Raw genomic sequence first — 24,441 nt, 5'->3', positions numbered from 1 at the left:
GCCATCTAGACGCCTTCAATTGTTCTTTATTCAGAAAATTAATGTGCACCACCAGCAGATTTCAGGATTCTAATGTGTATGACTAAATTTATTATAGCTACCTGGCACTTGGCCGAGATAAAACTTCTCTTCATTATTTTGTGTGACTGTATCTGACAGCAATCACTATTGAATTAACCAGGATCACGGGATGACACAATCTAATTGAAGAAGCCTTTTTCAATTGATGCAATTTGTTTTTTATTGCAACTGGAAGACAATACATCACAGAAACTTTATGGTAGGTTCAAGGAAAGTTTGTTTTTCATATATGGACACGTGATATTTACAATTGATGATTTTTTTTGTCTTTGGCAAAATGATTAAACATCAAGGAAATGTAGAATGCAAGTATGCCTCTGTGTTGACTTTGTCATATTTCTTGAAGGTTGGTTGATTGCCCGTGCCTTCCGACTGCTCACATTGTGAAAAGAAAACCATTCAAAAGTTCCATATATTTCGTGTGAAACAAGATATTGGCAGTTTATAGATTATTAACTATCAAAGTAAACAAGCTTGGCTTCTGAAGTGATTAAGGTAGACTGAATACAGCATTCATCAATCTTTGAGTGAAGTTATTTTTCACATGAAGATGCAAAATTGCACAACTTAGTGACAATTTGATACCCTTTAATTCCACCTTGACTGTTTCATACTGTAGTTCCCTTGAATTGTTTCCCTATTATTCGACCACATTCATCCTCTTTGACCCAAATGATACAGAATTTTGATTCAATTATTTTCCTTGTCCATTCCCGTTATGATCCGACCATAATTCAAACACTATACTGCGCTGTTTATCATCAATATGAAGTATGTTTAATGCTGATTTTCAGTATGCCCCATCTGATGGTCGGAGGTGGTAAACAGTCCAAATAACCTGGAACCTGATTTGAAAGAAAGGTGGAATTTATGGATTATCAGCGATAACTTCACCGAAAGATAATGTTATTAAAAGACAGAAATCTACATTTCTTCATTTGTTTCCCCCACCCCCCAACATTCTATAGGATACATCTTATATGAGCAAAAGTCACAAGAGAGAGGGACTAGTTTCTTATTGCAAAAAGCAGAGGATAAGCATCATTCCTCAAAATGTAGAAGCATGAAGACTGCTTCATGGGGCTACTCAATATTTATCAAATGGATGTCTAAAGATAGCAACAATTAACCAGCCAGAAGTCCTGACCTATACAAATAAATATACTCTTTCCCTTCTTTGAGATGGCGGACTTTTAGTTCAACATTACACTATGAATATTTTGGTGTTTGGCTTGTAATAGAGAGTGCAGAGATTCCAGGCAATAGCCTACCACCGCCTTATCAATGGCAATGCAGGTGTTAGAAGCTGGTCTTGCAGTGATACCAATGTCCCATTAATGAATTAAATGATTAGCTATGACCCATGCTCTGGAAACTTCATTCTTTCCTGGATTTGAGAGGGTAGAATTGCAGTAGTTGTCACATCCATGCTGTTCAAGGATGTGCTTGAGGAACAGAGTGAACAAGAGAAAAAGATGTTACCTTGGTAGAGGGAGTCAAGAAGACACAGAATGGAGATGATTGGCAAAATAAAACTTTTTAAAATGCAAGTGGCTATGGTGTGGAATGTAGTCAATGGGTAGGTTCTAGAGTCAGGTTCAAGAGGGAGCATGGTAAGTATCCAAAAGGCAATACTTTGAAAACCTTGTAGGAAAGAGTGGAGACAGAGAGTGCAGACTCAATGTTAATAACAAGGAATTGCAGACGCTGGTTTGCACCATAGACACAAAATGCTGGAGCAACTCAGCGGGTCAGGCAGCATCTCTGGAGAATATGGATAAGTGATGATTCGGGTCGGAACCCTTCTTCACTGACTGAAGTCACCTATCCGTGTTCTCTAGAGATGCTGCCTGGCCCGCTGACATACTCCAACATTTTGTGTCCATCTTACGTGCAGACTCAACTTTCTCCCTTGCTGTAATCATCCAGTGATTCTGCCAAATCGACTATAATTGTTGGCAAAGACTTTGTGTTGGGATCTGTTCGTACCAGACAAATACGGTGCTCTCATGCTAATGTCAAAGTTTGTTTTAGTTAATTTGTTTTAGTTTAATTATGACAATGAATGAAAACTGACAAGGCCCCTGTCAGTTAAGGATCAGGTATTTACTTGGTTATTTACTGTTTTCTTTGTTCACATTGGAACTTGAAACGTTCTCTCACCAGGGCACATGGTGGGTTTTACAGAATTACACTTCTAATTTCCTATACAACAAATGTCTGGTGCTAAATGTGCTGTTGGGGGTAGGGCATTTGCTAGTTGGGTTCTTCCAAAAGGAAAAAAGAGAGGGGCAAGTCGGCATAGAAAGTAATCTGACCAATTAACACTGCCTAAGTTTACACATGTGCATCTTAGCTGCAATGTCGGGTTCATCAGACCCAATGTCTTAAACGATCCTTACCATCACCACTTCACTAAGATTCAACACCGTTTTTACAGCATTTCACTTTCCCCTCATTAGGGCTGGCAGTATTTCTTGCTGAAGCAAAGATTCAAATTCAGGTTCTATAGAATCTGGTTTAGACCAACTGAGTCCTCAAATGTCACCCAAATGCAAATATTACCACTGGGAGTTACTGGTTCATGATCGAGAATGGGAATCCTGGCCAGTGGTGCAGGGAGACTAATTGTTTCACCTTACAAGGGGCTGATGTCGGGTTGAAATTGGCAGTAAAGGGTCTATTTATGATTTGGTCAAGATTTAAAGATTGGGTGTACATCTTATCTACAGATATGATGCCAAGAATAACATTTGATTAAATCTTGATTGTGAATTGTGTGAAATGGCCCATTTTCTGGTCAAGCATGATAAAAGTGGGCAACTTTAGACACAATCTAGCTCTGATTTCTAACTTTCCAATAAAATAATTAGTAATTCCAAGTTCAAAATTAATTAATGCCTGTGTTTAGAACCTGACAACATCATATATTTTCCAAAATCTTTTATTCTACATATAACCTGACTGACAAAAACTGTTTTTTTTCCTTACATAGCCCATGTAGGTCAAATTGAAGTCCCAATAAGTACAGGAAAGCTGCTCAGAGGGTTAACTGCCAAGTTAAAATGCGAGGGGGAAACAATTTTTATATTGCAGTTGCCATTATCAATCTTTTCTTACAGTTTAGTTTGGGATGAGAAATACTGATGAAATCACCTCTGCTTTTTGCAAATAGGAATCTAGGATCCTAACCCTTTCCAATTGTTTGGCTGGTTTTATCCTGCAGGATGCATAGAATAACTAAAGAAGAACTGTAGTGTTGGTTGGCTATTTTTGATCATGCGCAGTTAATTTCAATTTATTACCACAGAGATTAATACACGTTTTAGTTAACACTTTTATCTTCTAATTTCAAGTGTTTTGCCTTCTTAACATTGCAGACTGTAATGGAATGCACATGATTTCTAAAGCCTTAAGAGCAAGATCAAGCCTTAAGAGCAAGAATTTGCACAATTGTAGTAATTTACCCAATTACCAATCCTTAACAAGTCAATTACGAACTCAAAACCATAATAGCTATTTTTACTGGATATTCTGGTCACAGTGGTTCAGTGCCTTAATGGATGTCGCCCCAAGATAACAATTGCTTATTAAATAAAACAATTGCCACTCCTCCCCTTTTTATATCAATAAACAACAACAATTCTAACTGACTTTTGTTTTTAATAATGGGTTAAGTTTATAATCAATATTAGTCTACACTTAAATTCTGGCCTGCATAGGCCCCACAAAAAAAGGAATAAGTGGGTTTTGCCTTTTGCAGCGTTCCTTTGGTGAATGTCGAGCAGTGAGTGTGAACGAACAACTTTTTACCAAGGAAGGATCATGCAGAGAAAGGCCGATTACCCAATTTTTGAGGCAATACCACGACAGACTTGAGCTGTTGGCCAACGGGCAGTGTCACTTTCTGACCATTCTGACTGACGCTTTTTGAGTTCTGTCACGCAGGAGGTGTCAATTAAATAATTAGGAATCCAACACTGCCAAGATAACGTACGTTTAATCTGTTTGCACTTTTAGACTATGTCTGTTTATCCAATCCTTTACTTAGGTCTGACAGGGCAGGGTCGGAGAAGCAGAATAGGTTGGCGACGTCTTTATGTCTGATTGCTATAATGGCCAGCACTGCTCGGTGCTGTTTTATGATATATTGCCAATATATGATATTGATATTCAATACATCATTCTACCCCAATATATTTAGATAAATTTGAGGAGATTGGATAACTCATGCACACTCATGACTGACTAGGTGAGAACAGAGACTTTTCCCCCCTCCCACCCCACTACCCTCCTTACCCTGTACCATGGGGAACTATTTTTGTGGTACTGTTATTATTCTTTATTTTTAACAATACTGTATCGGGGCCCAAATATGCAGACAAGGCAGTGTATTCAACCATCCAAGGCCTACCAGAAATGTGAAGTCTTCATATTGCAGAGTAAGTTCGCCAACAGTCAGTTTTTTTCCCTGAAAAAAGGTTAAACCTTATCACCTGCATCAAAAAGAAAAATCTAGGCCTAAGGGCTTAAAAATTAGAGGCATAGCCTTTTCTCTATTTTCTATATTTATATGAAAATAATTCATGCTCATGCTAAATACATTATTTACCTTACATGAACTCTTTTTTTGTCTTTGAATAAAAAATATTCAAAGAACCCATGCAACATGGATTGGATAATCCTGCTGGCTAAATCGCTTATATTCCAAAATCTTTTATTCTACACATATCCTGACTGAGAGAGAAACTGCTTACTCCAGTTCCAGGCAGTGGAAGAGCTCATTGATATCACTGTTAAGCAATTCTGTTTCAGAATAATACTATTGGCAGGCTTTTGAGCTTTTATTTTTTGTTGTCTTCATCATCGTGGCTTGGTCAAGCATTCTGACCTGTCTGAATGGATTAGTATCGCAAACTTGTTATCACTTGATTATGAACTTCTTTGCAAGACTTGATTGCTTTCACATCACTCAGGCAGTTTCAAAGGCGGTGAATTTTCTTTCTCTTTGCACGTAGTGCCATCCATCAGGCATATGGCTTTGAGTATGGTGAGTATGAGAGTGTGCGCCATTTGCGAAGACAAAAAAAAGTGAAATTGGCCATCGGCAGGACTCTTTTCTTGCTTTAATTCGGCAGTTTTGTTTTCTCCAAGAACATGCTGGTTATGTGTTCCACTGTCAAAGGACCAGACCTCTGGTATTCCACGTGCGCTTGACTCCAACGAATCCGTCACAGTCTTCTCGCAGCACATGTTATTTTCCATTTTGTCCAGTAGCCATGACTTGCTCTTTGCCACAGTGGTATTCAGGCTTTGTGTTGTTCAGCATGGCTGGACCAGAACAGTCTGTCAACGACCCATCCTTTCACATTAGAGCATCCCGGGAATCAAATGCATACTCCATACAAGTCAGTATGAGTCCTGCATGCACCTGTGTAATCAGACTGAAATAATGGAGGGAAGGAGGGAGGGTGGGAGAAAGAGAACGAGAGGGAGAGAGAGAGAGAAAGAGAAAGAAAAAAAGGTGCAGTGATTTTGGCGTTTGTTGTCAGTCAATGAAAAGCTTTTGCAAATTAGCTGAGTGTCAGTAAAAGTTCTGCTATGGCTTCAATCTCCTTAAACAAAATTATTTATATATATATATATATATATAAAAAAAACTCAAGGGGGCTTAAAATAGGAAAACAAAGTGATTGCTGATATTGCCACAAATCATTATAATTCACCTGACGTGCTGAAAGAAAATAAATTTCTGCCAACAATTCTTAAAGAGGCTGTGCATTACTGTCTTAATTTTTTGCTGAATGTTGCTGCTCTTTCTGCCCTTTTGAAGTGCGGTTTGTGATGTTATCCAAACAGGAGCGGATCCCTGCCAAGTGCAGGAGTGAACCTGCTGCCTCTTTCATTTCCTCGTCGTCACTCTCCGGTGGTTTCTCTGTGCGCCTTTTTTTAAGTGGCAGTGTTTCAGTTGCGTTTTTTTTTGCTTTTGTCAGGTGTTGCCGCTTGGTGAGCTGGGATAAGTACCCACTGTCAGCTAAGGAATCCTTGGGTTCCTTTTTGTTTTTTTTCTCCTCGTCTTCTGTCTCGCTATAGCTCTCGTGGCTGTGGTAACTGCCTTCACTGACCTCACTCCCATTGTGGCTGCCCTTGGTGGCAAACTCATAGTGGTCGTCAGCTGAGGAAGAGGACGTTGAGTCGCTGGTTGGCGACGTACTCCTGTGATTGGAAGATTTTGCCACGCTATAGTTGTGATCATCTTTAGGGTCATTGCTGACAACCGGGGAGCCACAGGACTGTTCGCTGTCATTCCGCATCCGGCAGTTTACAATGCTGTTTCTGAAGGGGGTAAAGAAAGATCAGTCAGAACATCAAAGAGTCACTCGGTAATCTATTTAACAAATGTGCACTGTAGCAAAGTGTAATTACATAACAAAAACTTTAGTTAGGTTGCATTTGGAGTATAGTGTGCAGTTCTGGTCGCCCCATTTGCATGAGGCTTGGGAGAGGGTACAAAAGAGGCTTACAGGATGCTGAAGATAGACTAAAACTGCTGGAGTAATTCAGACAGTCAGGCAGCATCTCTGGAAAAAAACGATGGGCGACTGAGCCTGAAGAAGGGTACCGACCTGAGATATCACCTATCCATGTTCTCCAGAGATGCTGCCTGACCTGTTGAGTTACTCCAGCACTTTGTGTCTATCTTTGGTATAAACCAACATCTGCAGTTCTTTGTTCAAATGGGATAAATGCTCTTATCCTAGATTTGTACAGCACTGTTAACCCACCATATCCATGCCATTGTTTTACATATCAAAATGGTGTCTTTTAATGCCCATCAGTTTTGGTAAATGTGCAGGTCTTAAATTAATCTAATTAAGATCAAAGAACTCCCATTTGCTGTAATTCAATCTTATATCACAGTAATTCATTGAGATTTTACTTCGGAGTCACGTGAGTGACTACGTGAAGAAGGGCCGTCCGTCTGCGTGCGCGTCTGGAGTACCTAGGCAAACCCAATTGGAGGGTAGGCCAGGAGGATCCCGGATGGAGAGGATAACCTCCTTCATGGGTAACGTGTTTAAACGTTCAAAACCCACATGGAGCACCTGATGGAGAGGTGCTCCACAATGATATACTCCAAAGGAGGGAGTTATCAGCCCGGGAATTATGGAGAACCCGCAGGCAGCGGCACCTGTTTCAGGGCTGCACAAATGTCTCCTGCTCTGAGGAGAGGAGCATCCACGGTCAGTTTCAGTCTGACCCAAAGCAAGAATCTCATTTAGGTCAGCTGGAGGGGCCATGTCAGCGCAGGTATCCTCAGGGGCCTGCGGCAGCACCTGTTTTCAGGGCTGCCTACAAATCTCACTCTCAGTGGAGGGGAGTGTGAGTGATCAGTAGGTAACTGATCTCGAATTTAAAGTATGAACATACTGAAGCACATGCATATGGCCTCAAGAGCCAGCAGTTGGCAGAATATTCGCACAAATGCCGGCAAGGGAACAGCGCTATCAGGGTGACATTGGAGAAACTAGCCGCCGAATCCTCTCTTCAGGTAAGACCAGAAGAAGGAAGCAAAAGCTGTCGGACCAATCAAGGTACAACGACAAGCAAACTTCATCAGTAGGCGACAAACACACCCCACACCTCCATAGGGGATAAGCAGTTCACTGAAGCCGGTGGTAGCTTGAAAGCTGGGCACGGAAATATGATCAGAGTCGTCTTTCAAGGCAGACTCAGAATTATGGCCAGAATTGTCTTACAAGGCAAGCTCAGTATGATAAGGTTTTCAGACCAAGACCCAAGCAGAGGTCAGGAGAAACTTGGAATCCACACTCCCTACCAGTCCTACTCCCAATCAAGGAGAGAAAAGGAACCCGCATCAGGGGCCTTTGGGCTTACCACAAGACCACCGGTAGCCATGGAGGTAGGTGGGTCTGGGTTTACCGAAACAAGGGATTGTGGACCAGTTACATGTTGGTAATTTTACTCTTGTGTTTTTGTTCAAAATGACAATAACATGAATTTCAGATCTGGTTTAAAAAAACAGATAACAACATGTGATTATTTTACTGCACAACATACATAGGTTCCAAGCAGACTTGGAACTCGGACCGGTTGTCTTCGAGGCAGGCCCAGTATTATGGGCAGGATTGTCTTCCAGGACAGGTGACAGATGGAGGATGTCACTTCATCCAGGTTTAACTCATTTGTGCAGTATAGACTTTCAGAACAGTAAAATGTTGTTATGGTCTAACAACTGTATTATAGGAGCTTCCTATAAAATGGTCACATGGCATGCATCAACCTCAAAGATGCATACTATTCGGTGTCTATTCACTAAGAACAGGAGATATTTGAAGTTTAACTGGATGGCATGGCTCTGCCAAATGGGTTGACAGCAGCTCCTAGACTATTGCCTAAACTACGGAAACCAATTCTGGGTCTACAAAGGTCTCAAAACCACATAGTAATGGCATATTTGGAGGACATTTTCAATTTGGAGTCACCAAGAATTGGCAGAAGCATCAGTCAAAGCAAACCAAAACCCTGTTTGAAAGAATTGGTTACCTCATCCATCCAGTTAAATCAAAATTGACACCTAAAAGGGTAATTGATTACCTAGGATTTACTATTAAAAACAGTAAATATGTTGGTGACTTTGCCTAGGGGCAAACAACAAGATTGAGTAAGCCTGCTATGACCTGATAGTCAAATACTAGCCATCTATCAGGCAAACAGCGAGTGTAATTGGCAAATAGTACCAGCATTTCCAGCAGTACGTCACGGGCCTTTGCTTTACCAGAATTTACAGCGAGCAAAGGAACGAACACTCATATTACATGCAGGCCAAATTGGCAAAACTATGGATTACCAGCAGAGGCCATTGTTGATAAACTATGGTGGATAACGAACGAGAGACAGCTCAAGGGAAATTTTGCTCGAAAGCCATCGGTGGTTCAGACCAATGCTAGCGGCTAAGGATGGGGAGCCACAAACACAGTCTAGAGCTGTGGGGGCAGATGGAATGAGCAGGAGTCTGTAATTCCCCAACACAGGGAATCAATTACCCAGAATTGTTGGGGGCACAATATGGACTCAAGGTTTTCTGTTAGCGATATGCAACCTGTGCTTGTTCAAATTCAGATTGATAACTAAATCTCGTTGCACTCGTTGCACTGACGTGCAATGACAATAAAAGATATTATTATTATTATTATTATACAGGTGCACAACCTTTTATCCGAAAGCCTTGGGACCAGACACTTGTCGGATTTCGGAATTTTTCGGATTTCCGAATGGAAGATTTTTAGCGTAGATTAGGTAGGTAGCGCGGGCGGCTTGAAAAGTCTGGAGCGGCTGCCTCCTCCCCGGAGACCGGGGAATCATTGCATAAATGTTAGTCAGTTAGTTTGGAGGGATTTTATGTGGTGGGGGGGGGGGGGGTGAAGGGGGAAACTTTAATTCTTAGTTCTCTACCTGGTCAGAGAGGTGGGGAGCGGGCAATGCCTTACCGGGTTGCCGTGCAGTAAGCTCCGGAGCGCTGTGGCCGCCGACTCCCAACATCGCGGAGCTGGGGGCTACGGGCGTCCGGCCGCGGGCGGCGCCGGTTGTAGCTCCGACCCCGGCAACTCTACCCCTGACTGCGCGGCGCTCCAAATCCAGCGCGGCCAGCGACCGGACGCCCGCAGCCCCAGCGCCGCGATGTTGGGAGTCGGCGGCGTCGCAGCGCTGGGATACCAGCGGGGAGCTGGCAATGCCTTACCGGGTCGCCGTGCGGTAAGCTCCGGAGCGCTGTGGCCGCCGACACAACATGTCGGCGGCCACAGCGGTGCTGGGGCTGCGGGCGTCCGTCCGCGGGCCGCGCTGGATTTGGAGCGCCGCGCAGCCAGGGGTAGAGTTGCCGGGGTCGGAGCTACAACCGGCGCCGCCCACGGCCGGACGCCCGCAGCCCCAGCTGGGAGTCGGCGGCCACAGCGCTCCGGAGCTTACTGCACGGCGACCCGGTAAGGCATTGACCGCTACCCGCCTCTCCGACCAGGTAGGGGACTAAGAATTAAAGTTTCCCCCTTCACCCCCCCCTCTTCACATAAAAGCCCTCCAGACTAACTGACTAACATTTAAGCAATGATTTGCAGATGTTTAAGTGTCTCCCCGATCTCCGGGGAGGAGGCAGCCGCTACAGTAGTACAGACCTGGGTTGACCGTGGGTCGTTTCGGGTCAGGTTTGGCGCCAAACGCGAGCTTTGGTGTGCAGATGACATCCTGGAAAAAATGGCCGGTTTTCGGAGTTTTTCGGTTTCCGGAACTCCGGATAAAAGGTTGTGCACCTGTAACACCACTGCGGTGGCATATATCAATCACAAGGGTGGTGTAAAATCTGTATCTTGCGACAGATTGTCGAACCTCATTTGGCACTGGTGTATCGAGAGGAATATTTGGGTTACAGCGGTCTATCTATGAGGTAGATATAACACGGTGACAGATGCTAGATCACGAATGTTTAATAACAACACAGAATGGATGTTGAATCGGGCAGTATTTAACGAAATAACTACACGATTTGGCATACCAGATATTGATTTGTTTGCATCTAGACCAAACCATCAGTTACCCAGATATGTGTCCTGCGAGCTGGATCCAGGAGCTAAGGCAGTGGATGCTTTCTCCCTCAATTGGGGAGGAATGTTTATGTATGCTTTCCGCCAATTTGTCTCACAAACCGATGCTTGACCAAAATCAAGCAAGACTAAGCCACAGGCATATTGGTAGTGCCAGATTGGCCTACTCAAGCCTGGTTCCCAAAATATTTGAGAATTATAGTCCAGCCAGTTATGGCTGTACCCAAGAGCAGGGACCTCCTAGTGAACCCAGTTACAGGGAGCAATCATCCACTACATGAACGTATTAACTTGTTGGTCTGCAGATTCTGAGGAGGCCATGTCAAGGCATAGGACTGTCCGAACAAATACAACACAGTTCGGATAACGGATGTCTTGGAGTTCCTATCAACTCTGTACCATAACTATAAACAAAGTTATAGTGCAATCTATAGTGCCAGAGGCGCACTCTCCTATCTGATGCTGGACGCAGGGCACGGGTCGATAGGAACGCACCCCTTTACAACAAAATTCATGAAGAGAATTTACAACTTAATACCTCCAAGGACAAGCTACACGGACACATGGGATGTGAGCGTGGTACTAACCCTACTTTGACATTGGGGACCGCCTATAACTAACCCTGAAGGTGGTATGCTGACAAAGAGTCCAGACACTGCAAAAGTTACAGTTGGACTACATGACCACCAATATGAACAACATAACATTCCTAATCAGGAACCTGATAAAACAGAGCAGGCCAGGAATGCCAGGGATGGAGATCCAGTTCTTGGCATATCCAGAGGACCAACGGTTGTGTGTGTGGTAACGTACTAACACCACTATCTGAGAGTTACGGAGAACCTCAGAGGCTCAGAACAATCGGTCCTCATCAGCCATAAAAAACCACACCAGAAGGTATCAACTCAAATCATCTCCAGATGGTCAAAGGAGGTAATGGCGGTAGCAGGAGTGAACATTTATATCGTTAAATCTCACTCCACCAGGGCTGCATCTACGTCGGCAGCAAGAGCTATGGACGTGCCCCTTAACGACATCCTAGTGGCTGCAGGATGGACAAAGGAAATAACGGTCCACCGGTTTTTATAACAAACCCATAACCGGACTGGGGGTGTTTGCACGTACCATTTTAAGTTCTGTCCCTTAGTTTCGCCCCAAGGTTGGGAGGGGTAACTTTTTTTAAACTTTTCTTTCATTTAAAGCATCAGTTTCTTTACTTAACTACGTAATGTCTGAATGCTTTAATGATTACACGCATCCATGGTCAATCCATTCAGTGTGTGACGCTTGGATTCGTAACCGGCGTAAAATCACAGCTTTGAAATCTTCACGTAGTCACTCACGTGACTCCAAAGTAAAATAGTAAGATTAAACGAGAACTTACCAGTTTGAAGTTTGATCTTGATTTTATGAGGAGTTACGATGAGCGATTACGTGCCCACCGCTCCCACCCTCATATTATCAAGGTCATATGGAAGTTCAAGTTTTTCACAATCTTACTATTCTCAGGTCTTCTTTTTTATCTGTGATTTAACACCACTGCTTTGAAGATTGACGCGCACGCAGACGGACGGCCCTTCTTCACGTAATCGCTCATCGTAACTCCTCATAAAATCAAGATCAAACTTCAAACTGGTAAGTTCTCGTTTAATCTTACTATTTTATTTCATTGTACTGAAGTGGAAAATTCATTAAAAGTCATATTCTGAGACATGAACAGTTATATGCTTGCCTTCAAATACATTATCTTTGAAAAAGCAACTCTTTGCAATTTGACAGGCATAAAATTAGGAAGTTGCAGGTTAGGAGAAATTAAACATGATCAGTTTTCATTTGCAAACTCCTCCAAAATTCTACTGCCTACTCAGCATGGCAACAATGAATTTTCATTCAGAAGCTTTTACAGTTTTAATGGTTGACATGGTCCATTGCAGAACCACTAGGGACTTGAGGAGATTGATAAGATACTATTTTATAAAATCACGAGAGGAATAGATCGGGTAGATGCACAGAGTCTCTTGCCGAGAGTAGGTGAATCAAGGACCAGAGGACATTAGTACGGGTGTCAGGGGTTATGGGGAGAAGGCAGGAGAATGGGGTTAGGAAGGAGAGATAGATCAGCCATGATTGAATGGCGGAGTAGACTTGATGGGCCAAATGGCCTAATTCTGCTCCTATCACTTATGACCTTATGACACTGGTTTAAGGTGAGGAGGGAAAGATTTAACAGGAACCTCTTCACACAATGGGTGGTGGGTGTATGGAACAAGCTGCCAGAGGAGGTAGTTGAGGCAGGAATCCCAACATTTAAGAAACAGTTTGATGGGTACATGAATAGGACAGGTTTGGAGGGATATGGACCAAACACGGGCAGGTGGGACTAGTGTAGCTAGGACATGTTGACCGGTATGGGTAAGTTGGGCCGAAGGACCAGTTTCCACGCTGCATCACTAGTTTGTTAAAGCATTACCTTACTGCAGCAGCCATGCTTCCAATGGTGTTAATTGGCAGTGGTTTCATCCCCATGAAGGGCCCACGGTTGTACGCTCGACCTCCATTTGGCATAACGCCCACAGCATCTGGAAAACAGAGAACTACATCATAAGAGACGAATTCACTGTAATATGAAATCAAGATTTTCTCAACAGTTAAAATCGTCATGACCAGTAACAAGCATACTGCTTATGATTAACATAGTCCAATTACAGGCAAACAATGTCCATGAATTTGCTTTAATATTAATTTTCTAACATACATTGTACTCGGGTTATCAATCATTGAATGATCATGTTAACGCATGAAGTAATTCCAAAGTGAATACATATACCTGTACTTTAATTTTTGTAGAAATGGCATTTTGTTTAAATCAATCTACACTGTGTTTGAGAACACTTATCGTTTGATTTATTGTGCACCTTACAGGTTTCTTCATGTACTATCAGTAATTATCTGTGCATTAGTTCTGATTTTGACATGCCTGAAAGAAAAGTGTTTTGTCCGCTTTATGTGAAGTGTGTACGTTTTTGTATTAAGGCAGAGGGATCTAGGGGTATAAGTTCATAGTTACCTGAAAGTGGTGTCACAGGTAGATTTACAAAGATTTACTAGGGCTCATGGGCCTGAGCTACAGGGAGAGGTTGAGCAGGCTAGGACTTTATTCCTTGGAGCACAGGAGGCTAAGAGATCTTATGGAGGTGTGTAAAATCATAAGGAGAATAGATAGTGTGTATGCACACAATATTTTACCCAGGGTAGAGGAATTAAGAACAAGGCATAGTTTAATTTAGTTTAGAGATACAGTGTGGAAACAGACCCTTCGGCCCACTGAGTGTACACCAACCAACATTTCCCGCACACTAGTTCTATCCTAAACACCAAGGACAATTTACAGAAGCAAATAACCTACAAACCCGCATGTCTTTGGAAACCAGAGCACCTGGAGAAAACCCATGCAGTCACAGGAAGAACATACAAACTCAGTAAAGACAGCACCCATAGTTAGGATTTAACCTGGGTGTCTGGTGCTGTAAGGCAGCAACTCTACCACTATGTACGAAGGAACTGCAAATGCTGGTTTAAACCGAAGATAGACACAAAATGCTACAGTAACTCAGTGGAACAGGCAGCATCTCTGGAGAGAAGGAATGGGTGACGTTCGGGTCTCGACCCAAAAATTTAATAGGATCCCGAGGGGGAACTTTTTCAGAGGATGGTGAATGTACCAGGAGCCTAGCACAAGCCCCTACCCTTCCTGCTGCTATACTGGAAGACTGGTGCAAATCCTTGTCTATTAATGGTGCTCCTGTGGCAAAGAGCCACCCTCATTTGGTGTGGAGAGGCTGCCTGTGAGTCCGTGTGTTGGGAGAGTGGTGCAGCTGAGATGGACCAGAGCTGTACCTGGATGGTGCTGGCCACCTCATCTGTATGTTGATAGTCATGTTGATGCTATGGTGTCCCTCATCACCAAATGTGACAGACGCTGTGGTCTCAATTGACCTGGCTGTCATAAAAGAAATTGTGGGGCTGGGGTGAGCTGTACAGACAAAGAAAGGGAGCAGTTTCCATCAAATCCTATCGGAAGTGATGAGATTGTGGGATGTGTTAACTCACTGAACCTAGCAGTTCTTAGCAAAGCCTGCACTCATCCTGCTATTGACTTTACACCTCAGTACATGAGGTTGCACCACTCGCCATGGCCACAAAAACACCAGCCATCACAGAGAGTCTCTCCACATAGCCAGGACAGAGTTGGCAAAGAGCAGGGATTTGTACTAGGTTGACACAGCAACAGTGGAGCAGATATCCTCTTTAAAGAAGGAGTGCTACACGTATGTAAAGAGCTACCAGTGTCCATTTCAAATGAATTACGTTATTCTTATTAAAATGTGCAATTCAGTAGCCCCAAATATCCTTTCTGGACAAGTATAGTCTGTAATTTTAATGCTAGGTAATTTCTGTGCCAATGAAAACTTCAGACATCCAGAATTACCTTTTAATGCAAAGTCAATAATATCCATAATTCACATTTAAGTGTATATAAAAGAAAATTCATATCCTATTTGCATCAGCATTAGCTACCTTGGCTTTGGACTCGTTCTAGAGTACACCATTCTAAGAATATAATTAGTTCTCTCTTTATGACAAGTGTACTACATTTTTACTTGAACTTTAAAGACCATATGGTTTTGAAGTAATACACAGCTAAACAAAAAATCCCTCTTAGACATCAATTTTGTGCACGTTTGTGCTCACCATTTTAAGACAGTATCGCAGTAAAACAAGGCAGTGTGCCTTAATGACTACCATCTGGTGGCTCTGACATCCACCATTATGAAGTGCGTCAAGAGGCTGGACATGGTGTACATCAGAGCCACTTTCAATAACATAATTCCAACCAAATTAATCTCCAAACCTCTGGACCAAGGACTCAGCATCTCCTCGCAATTGGATCCTTGACTTCCTGACCCACAGACTGCAACCAGCTAGGAAAGGCAATCAAGCATCATCCATGAGAATTCTCAACAACCATGATCCACAAGACAGCATCCTCAGTCTTCACTATAATACCCAAGCACTCACTACCTTAATTTTGATAATTTAGTTTAGGGATGCAATTAGCCTACAATTAGCTAATTAACATACAAACCTGTGCATCTTTGAAATATGGGAAGAAACCAGAGTACCTGGGGCCCATGCGGTCACGGAGAGAACATACAAACGACATACAGAGAGCACCCGTAGTCAGGTGTCTGGCGCTGTGAGGCAGCAACTCTACCGCTGCGCCACCATGCCGGTCTCACTACTGTGAGACCAAATACTGCCCTAACCTCCATTTACAAGTTTGCAGATGATACTAACGTAGTTGGCCAGAATTCAAACAATGACGAAACAGAGTACACGGAGAGAGATAATTTAATAGCATGGTATCAAGGCAACATCCTCTCCCTCAATGTCAGCAAAATGAAGGAGCTAGTCATCTACTTTAAGAGGTAGGATGAACACATACCCAAATCCATATTATAGTGTTGAAATGGAGATGGTCGCGCTTCAAGTTCCGAGGTGTAAGTATCACCAACAATTTGCAATGGTCCAACCACAATGAAGCTACTGCCATGAAAACTGATGCCATGACCTCCTCAGAAGACCAAGGCAATTCCAAATGTTTCCAATTATTCTTACCATTTTCGACAGATGCACCATAGCAAACTTCCTATCGATACATTTCAACTAGGCAATGCAGCTTCATGTAAAGATTGTAAGAGCCAACATAATCAAGGACCACACACATACCCCGGTCATTCTCTCTTCTCCCCCCTCCTGTTGGGCAGAAGATACAAAAGCTCAAAAGCATGTACCACCTGTTCCAAGAGCAGCTTCTTCCCCACTGGTACCAGACTCACGAAAGGACCTCCCATCTGCTAAGGGTGAATTCCTGATCTTCCATTATACCTTGTGGCAGCCCTTACACTTTTTTATTTGTACTTTCTTTGTAGCTGTAACACTATATTTTGCACTCTCTTTATTTTCCCTTTTGCACTACCTGATTTAAGGATAAAGGGGAAATCTTTTAGGACTGAGATGAGAAAAACATTTTTTACACAGAGAGTGGTGAATCTCTGGAATTCTCTGCCACAGAATGTAGTTGAGGCCAGTTCATTGGCTATATTTAAGAGGGAGTTAGATGTGGCCCTTGTGGCCCAGTGGGTATGGAGAGAAGGCAGGTACAGGATACTGAGTTGGATGATCAGCCATGATCACATTGAATGGCGGTGCAGGCTCGAAGGGCCGAATGGCCTACTCCTGCACCTATTGTCTATTGACCCATGGCGCCAGGCGGAAGAGGGCTCTACCCGAGCCGGCTGCCTGCCCCTTTTCCGGGGTTACGTCCGTGCCCGGGTGGGGATAGAGAGGGACTACGCGCTGTCCACGGGCAACCTGGGGGATTTCCGGGACCACTGGGCACCGCGGGGGGTGGAATGCATCCTGGACAAGGAGTGTAACATAGCTGTATAGTAGTTTATTTAGAATATTTGTCTGTCTTGTATTATGGTGCTGGGTTCTGGTTTGATTTTATTGTATTGTAAATATTATTTTTAATAATTGAATACATTTTTCGATTAAAAAATATTAAATTTTAAAAAAAAGTAATAGGAGCAGAATTGTGCCATTCGGCTCATCAAGTCTATTCCGCCTGAGAGGTGGGGAGGATGTTGGTGAGGGGGTGAGAGGCAGGGAGGGGAGTGGGTTACGGGAGGGAGGGGTGGGAGGTGAGGGGTGAGGGGTGAGAGGTGGGGAGACGGTCAGAAGGGAGTGAGGGGTGAGAGGTACAGGAAAAATGTTCCCAATGTTGGGCGAGTCCAGAACCAGGGGCCACAGTCTTAGAATAAAGGGGAGGCCATTTAAGACTGAGGTGAGAAAAAACTTTTTCACCCAGAGAGTTGTGAATTTATGGAATTTCCTGCCACAGAGGGCAGTGGAGGCCAAGTCACTGAATGGATTTAAGAGAGAGTTAGATAGAGCTCTAGGGGCTAGTGGAGTCAAGGGATTATGGGGAGAAGGCAGGCACGGGTTATTGATTGGGGACGATCAGCCATGATCACAATGAATGGCGGTGCTGGTTCGAAGGGCCGAATGGCCTCCTACTGCACCTATTTTCTATGTTTCTATGTTTCTATCTTCATATTCTGCTTCTGAGCGTTTCCAGACTTTCCAAGATTTGCGCTTCATTACTTGACATGTTGAACAGCCAGAGCTTTTTTAAATGAAAGACCCATTCAGAAACTGGCAATAGGCTTCCTATAATCTAGATTTAAATCTAAAAGTTTCCAAGGGAAGATAAACAATGTATTTCACTTTTTCTTTTAAACTGGCCCTTCAAAGGCAGTCTGAAAGTTCATTGGAGTGACATTCTTTCTTCCCTCTGCATTCCAGTGTTAGCTCTCCTCGAGCCAGAGAACATAATGAATGTTGATTAAACAGAGTTAGTCAGACAAGAGATCCAATGTACTACATTTCTGTCAAATACTTTCCAATCCACAGAAATTAAGCATTCATTTTCCCGACACTGGTAAATAGTCTCTTCCAGCAAGCTTTGGGAAACCGTGCAGCATCCATTTTCATTAAACTTCAGTTCATCGCCTTTCTCCATCAACCAAAGCTCATTACCTTTTGCACTCGGGATGAGAATCAATAGGAATTAGATTGAATCAAATCACAATACCCATTTCACTTTGTGTTGCTGGCAACAACTAGTGAAAGGAGACTTATCTCCACTGCGTCTGGAGTTTATTCCAAATCCCTGGTGAAAGATCATTTATCATACATATAATAGACACAAGTCTCCCTCTGAGACAACTATTTTCTATTTTGATTAACAATTCCCTTTGGTAGATTAGTATTTTTTTGGAATCACTGAAATCAAGTATTTTATGTGGAAAAAAAACACAAGAAAATGCACTTAAGTTTGAACCAAGATAGGGAAAGAAGATAATGCCACGCAGAATTGAATGGGCCAAATCAAGTTGCATTCATATTGCTATCCCAACTCACATTCTGGGCCTCAGAGGATCCATTGAGCTGACTTCCTAAGAATGGGGCAAATGAGTTGTCAGCTAGGTGTAGATCCCAGAGTGTACACTATGTCCTCCGCTCAGCTAGACCTACCATCTTTGACAGGAGGCAGAGCTGAGGGTGGAGCTTCAGGTTAAATAAAAGAGTTTGGAAACGTCTCTGATATTCATACAATCATTTTTTCAAAAAATAAAAGTGTGCCAAAAATACAATTAAGTTTTTCACAACTTAGAAAATCCACAAAGGAATGGAGACTCAGATCCAACGTCAGATCTGACAGGCAGAAGTGACTTTCTAACCAACAGACCCCAGTCTGTTAGGTTAGACAAGCACACCTCTTCAACCCTCACCCTGAACACCGGCGTTCCACAGGGCTGTGTGCTGAGCCCTCTCCTCTACTCCCTCTTCACGTAGGACTGCACACCTGTACATGGTACTAACACTATCATCAAGTATGCAGATGATACAACGGTGATTGGCCTCATCAGCTACAATGATGAGTCGGCCTATAGGGAGGAGATCCAGCTCCTAGCAGCATGGTGCGCTGACAACAACCTGGCCCTTAACACCAAGAAGACCAAGGAGCTAATTGTGGACTACAGAAGGTCTAGGGGCGGCACGCACATCCCCATCCATATTAACGGGTCGGAGGTGGAGCGTGTTTCCAGCTTCAGGTTTCTGGGGGTCAACATCTCCGATGACCTCTCTTGGACCCACAATACCTTAACACTGGTCAAGAAGGCTCACCAGCGTCTCTTCTTCCTGAGGAGACTGAAGAAGGTCCATCTGTCTCCTCAGATTCTGGTGAACTTCTACCGCTGCACCATCGAGAACATCCTTACCAACTGTATCACAGTATGGTATGGCAACTGCTCTGTCTCCGACCAGAAAGCACTGCAGAGGGTGGTGAAAATTGCCCAACACATCACCGGTTCCTCACTCCCCTCCATTGAGTCTGTCCAGAGCAAGTGATGTCTGCGAAGGGCGCGCAGCATCGTCAAGGACTGCTCTCACCCCAACCACAGACTGTTTACCCTCCTCCCATCTGGGAGGCGTTACAGGTCTCTCCGTTGCCAGACCAGCAGGTTCAGGAACAGCTTCTTCCCTGCGGCTGTTACCCTACTTAACTCTGCACCTCGGTGATTGCCAGTCACCCCCCCCCCCGGACACTCCTTCCCCCAGTGACTGATCTTCCCTTCCCGAAAATTGCACTACTGCTACTGTATATACGTATATATATTTTACTGTTCCATTATTCTGTGTTTGCACTTCTGGGTGAGATGCTAATTGCATTTTGTTGTCTCTGTACTTGTACACTGCACAATGACAATAAAGTTTGAATCTGAATCTGATGCAGCCGATTATATCTTCATATTGGGAATGCCAACAAGGCATGGATGAGTGAGGGGATTTCATGTGGTGTAATGACACAGCGGTGTTAAGGATGTACCAATTGGTCCACCCATGTCTGTGCCTTGTTTGCAGGGGGCTGGCTGAACACTTCTGTATCTGTTGGTCAGAATAATTCAGCCAAAAATATTCATTTTGGGGATCTGGGTAATGTCAGTTATGACAATTGAGTCTGAGTCGCACAGTACTGAAACAGGCACTTTGGCGCAACTTGCCCACGCCAACCAAGATGGTCCATCTACACTAGCCTCATCTGCCCGCTTTTGGCCCAATTCTCTCGAAACCTTTCCTATCCATGTACATACCTGTTCAAATTTCTCTTAAATGTTGTTGTAGTACTTGCCTCAACTACCTCCTCTGGCAGATCATTCCATATACCCCACCACCCTGCGTGTGAAACAGTCACCCCTCAGGTTCCTATAAAATCTTTCCCCTCTCACCTTAAACTTCTATCCTCTGATTTTGATAGTCCTTTTCTGGGTAAAATACTTGTGCATTAACCCTATCTATTTCCCTCATGATTTTATACACCTCTATAATATCACCCCTCATCCTCCTGTGCTCCAAGGAATAAAGTCCTAGCCTGCCCAACTTTTCCCAATAGCTCATGAACTCAAGTTCTTGGCAACATCCTCACAAACCTTTTCTGCCTTTTTTCCAGCTTAACACCATCCTCACTATAGCAGGGTGACCAAAATGGAACATAATATTCCAAATGAGGCTCACCATCTTATACAACTGTAGCATAACTTCCCAACTTCTATACCCAATCTTTATTGACTATCGTTATTGCCCTTCAGGAGGTACAGGATGTGCTCCCTCGCAAATCACATAAGTTGTTGAAGCTGCTTCCACAAGGTTGTTGAGCAGGGAGTTCAATGATTTAAACCTTGCGATGATGAATGACCAACAATGTACTTCCAAGTCAAGAATGTGTTCCACCTGGAGGGGAATCTGTAACTTGGTGAAGTTCCCATGCACCTTTTTCTAGGTGATAGAGATCGCAGGTTTGGGAGGAGCTATCAGAATAGTCTAGGTTCGCAACTACTACCAATGTTATAGATGATACCCACTGCAACTATTATTCTGTGGAGGTGGAGGGAATGAATGGTTCGAGAGGTTGATGAGGTCAATAAAGAGAACTGCTTTGTCCTGATGGTGTGGGCCTCTCTCTAGAGTTTGCAGCATTGCTCTCATCCAGGCTCTCATACTCCCAACTTGTGTCCTGTAGATGGTAGAACGGCCGTTGGGTGCAAGAGGCAAGACACAGGTTTCCCAGCCTCATGACCTGCTCTTGTAGCCACATTATTTGTATGGCCAGTCCAGTTGTTTCAGAACATTGCGGGCATTGTTAATAGTAAAACCAATTAATGTAGACCTGCTTTGGTTGGCGATGATATTGCCTCTCTTTTGAGGCCTGAATGATAATTGCCTCTTATCAACACATGCCCAAATCTTGTATATCTGCATGCAAACATGGTCTGCTTCATCTGCTGAAGAGTTACAAAAATAATTGAATATTTAATTCTGATCTAATGATAGAAGGAGGTTCATTGGGTCTCGAGTACTGCCCTGAGGAACTCCTTCAGTGATGTGCTTGCTTTAACATCACCTTGATGCCATACCTGATCAAACTAAGAGCCAACCACATGATGTAGGAAGGAACTGCAGATGCTAGTTTACACCCATGTGGTAGACACAAAATGCTGGAGTAACTCAGTGGGACGAACAGCATCTCTGGAGAGAAGGAATGGTGACTTTTTGGATCGAGCCTTCTTCAGTCTGAAAAGGGGCTCGATGCGAAACATCACCCATTCCTTTTCTCCGGAGATGCTGCCTGTGGTAATCTTCCTCCCCCAAAAGTCATTGGTGAACCAGAAGGGTTTTTTTCAACAATCAGTTGGTTTTCATGGTCATAATCATTCAGGCCAGTTTATTCATTCCAGATTATTAACTGAATTTACATTCTGCTTTGATGGGATAACAACTCGAATGTCGGGGTGGAAGATTGCAACCTTCACGTGGTCCGCCCTGTTTCGACTAATACAATCAACTCGACGTGCCCAAACGGAAGATCAAATAGAACAAATTGTCCAACAACTTTAGGCTGTGCACGCCACACGAAAGAAGAAGAAGAACTCGAGTGTCTAGATTGTTAATCTGGGTCAAATCTGTTGAATTTAACTACTATGCCGCCAATGTCAAGTACTATATACTCCAAAGTGATCAAGAAAAAGTATACATTGCCATTGAAGTAGATACAAAATCACATTATACATTTTAAGGGCCATTACAATTTGATCATTTCTTAAAATGCATACGTTTCATAACAGAAAACAGATTATAATAAACCTGAACTTGAAATTGCGCCGACTGTTGACTGGAGTGAAATATCTGGCACAAGTACAGAATTAAATGCAATCTCCTGCTAGTAAGAATTTCATTGTCCTATCTGGGACACATGACAATAAAACTCTCTAACTGATAGCAAGAATTGCATTGTGCGAGGTACATTTAATGCTTATAATACGCTGGATACAAGTCAAGCACCTTTTATCTTTTACATGCAATCTTTTACCAATGTTCCAGAAGTTATTGATGTTACTTACCCTAGCTCAATTTACTTTAATTAAATGTATACCGAATACAAATCTTTTCTTAAACAACGAAACACTTTAGTAGAACACTACTCAATTGATAAAAGGAAAATCTCCTTTTCAGAGCACACCCACACAATTCACTAAAATTCTACTTGTTAGCAAAATATAACTTCATTTCCTGATTCCACATCCCTATGATTGCTTTACATCTAGCAACCTCCAAGATTCATTTAGCTTCTGTCAATCGCAAGCTCATTAATGTTTGGACAGAATCCAAAGCAATCAATCACCCTTCACAAAAAAATACTTTTTGTAAAACTCCTGGTTTCATTTGATTATATTTTTTAATAAAATAATACAATAGAACATCACAGTAATCCTTAGTCTGAAAAGTACTAGATCTTGTACAAGGGTGTTTTTGCATTTTAACTGCATAATATTCAAAAATCTAGAAGTGTACACCTAGTAATTCTCATGCATTTGTCGACCTCATCTGTGTATTACAATCAATGAACAACATTCAATAATAAATTAGTTGAAATCTCTATCAGTTGCACCACTATGTTGTAAAACTGGAAGAGGAGCAGTATATGCTCAAATGTCATGCAGAAAGTGCTCGTTGTGAAGGATATGAGAATCATAACAAAAGCAGCAGTCGGGATAAACAACGGTCCATGGAAACCAACAATTCCCCATTATTAATATGACTGGAATAAATGTGCCGTTTCAGCAATACTATTTTTAAGATGGCATATTGAGTGCATAAAGCATCTGAACAACCATCAGCATGAAATTATAGTATGCTCTGCCAGAAATATCAAAGACACATCATGTTACAGTTAATGATGTGTTAGTGTAGGACACTGAATCTAAATGTATTTACCTTCTATTCGTCACTCTTTTGTGTAAAGCAAAAATACAATGAGTCCCACCATCCACAAACCTCAGAAAATTGCCATTACTCTACAATACAGTGGCAGCTGCACAAGGCTCGTTCTTTTGTGACTGTGAGGCCTCCTTGCGAGACATGGCCAATCTGTCAATGAATGACCGATCATGATGCAGTGAGCACCGACTTTTGTTCCATCCATTTTCTGTGTTTATCGTTTTGTTATTTATCCATGTTACACGCATTCCTTTGCTCCTGAAGGCAAGTCCCATCGTCAAGTTTGCAGCGTTCCAAAATCAAATAGTCACTGACAGCATGTTAACTGGAATCATAGCGGAGCAGATTATAGTTCCCAACTGTTCTCCGCATGCACACTTCCACCATCCCGTTTACTGGATTTTCTTCAATAAAGTGGCATTTATTTTTATGCTCCTATTGCAGTTCTGACAAAGATCAGCTCCATAAACTGGGACCAATGATTCACCTCGGCCACGCCTGATCGCTGTGTGCTTGACTGTAACTCCGCCGCTGAACTCCACATCCACTCCTTTCATCACTGACATTCCTTCACACCACCAGCCTATGTCAAGTTTACTTTGGTAACATATGCCGGTGACGCAATGTCTACCATAAGCAAGGAAGAATACCCCACTTAAAATGGTCTCCTTATAATTCAGCCTTGAACACTTAATACACTCAAGGACTAAAAAAATTAACTAAAGTTGATTTGAATCAGTTTCAAATCAAAATGATACCTATTCAAGTTTATTCT

General features: G+C 42.8%; 1 protein-coding gene across 7 annotated transcripts in view; it reads right to left on the bottom strand.

Moving 5' to 3' along the window:
* Window positions 1-215: 215 nt before the first annotated feature.
* foxn3 (forkhead box N3) overlaps window positions 216-24,441 on the bottom strand; it is a 323,289-nt gene continuing 299,063 nt past the window's right edge. For all 7 annotated transcript variants that reach the window (XM_033027554.1, XM_033027552.1, XM_033027558.1 and 4 more), the window contains 2 exons: window positions 13,171-13,279; window positions 216-6,417 (listed from right to left, as the gene is read on the bottom strand). In XM_033027554.1, the coding sequence (XP_032883445.1) occupies window positions 5,871-6,417; window positions 13,171-13,279 (656 nt within the window). In that variant the 3' untranslated portion in view covers window positions 216-5,870. The remainder of the gene's footprint in view (window positions 6,418-13,170; window positions 13,280-24,441) is intronic.

This window comes from Amblyraja radiata, chromosome 9 (genome assembly GCF_010909765.2).
Source record: "Amblyraja radiata isolate CabotCenter1 chromosome 9, sAmbRad1.1.pri, whole genome shotgun sequence".
Classification (NCBI taxonomy): Eukaryota; Metazoa; Chordata; class Chondrichthyes; order Rajiformes; family Rajidae; genus Amblyraja; species Amblyraja radiata.
This window is presented reverse-complemented; position numbering and strand designations above follow the sequence as displayed.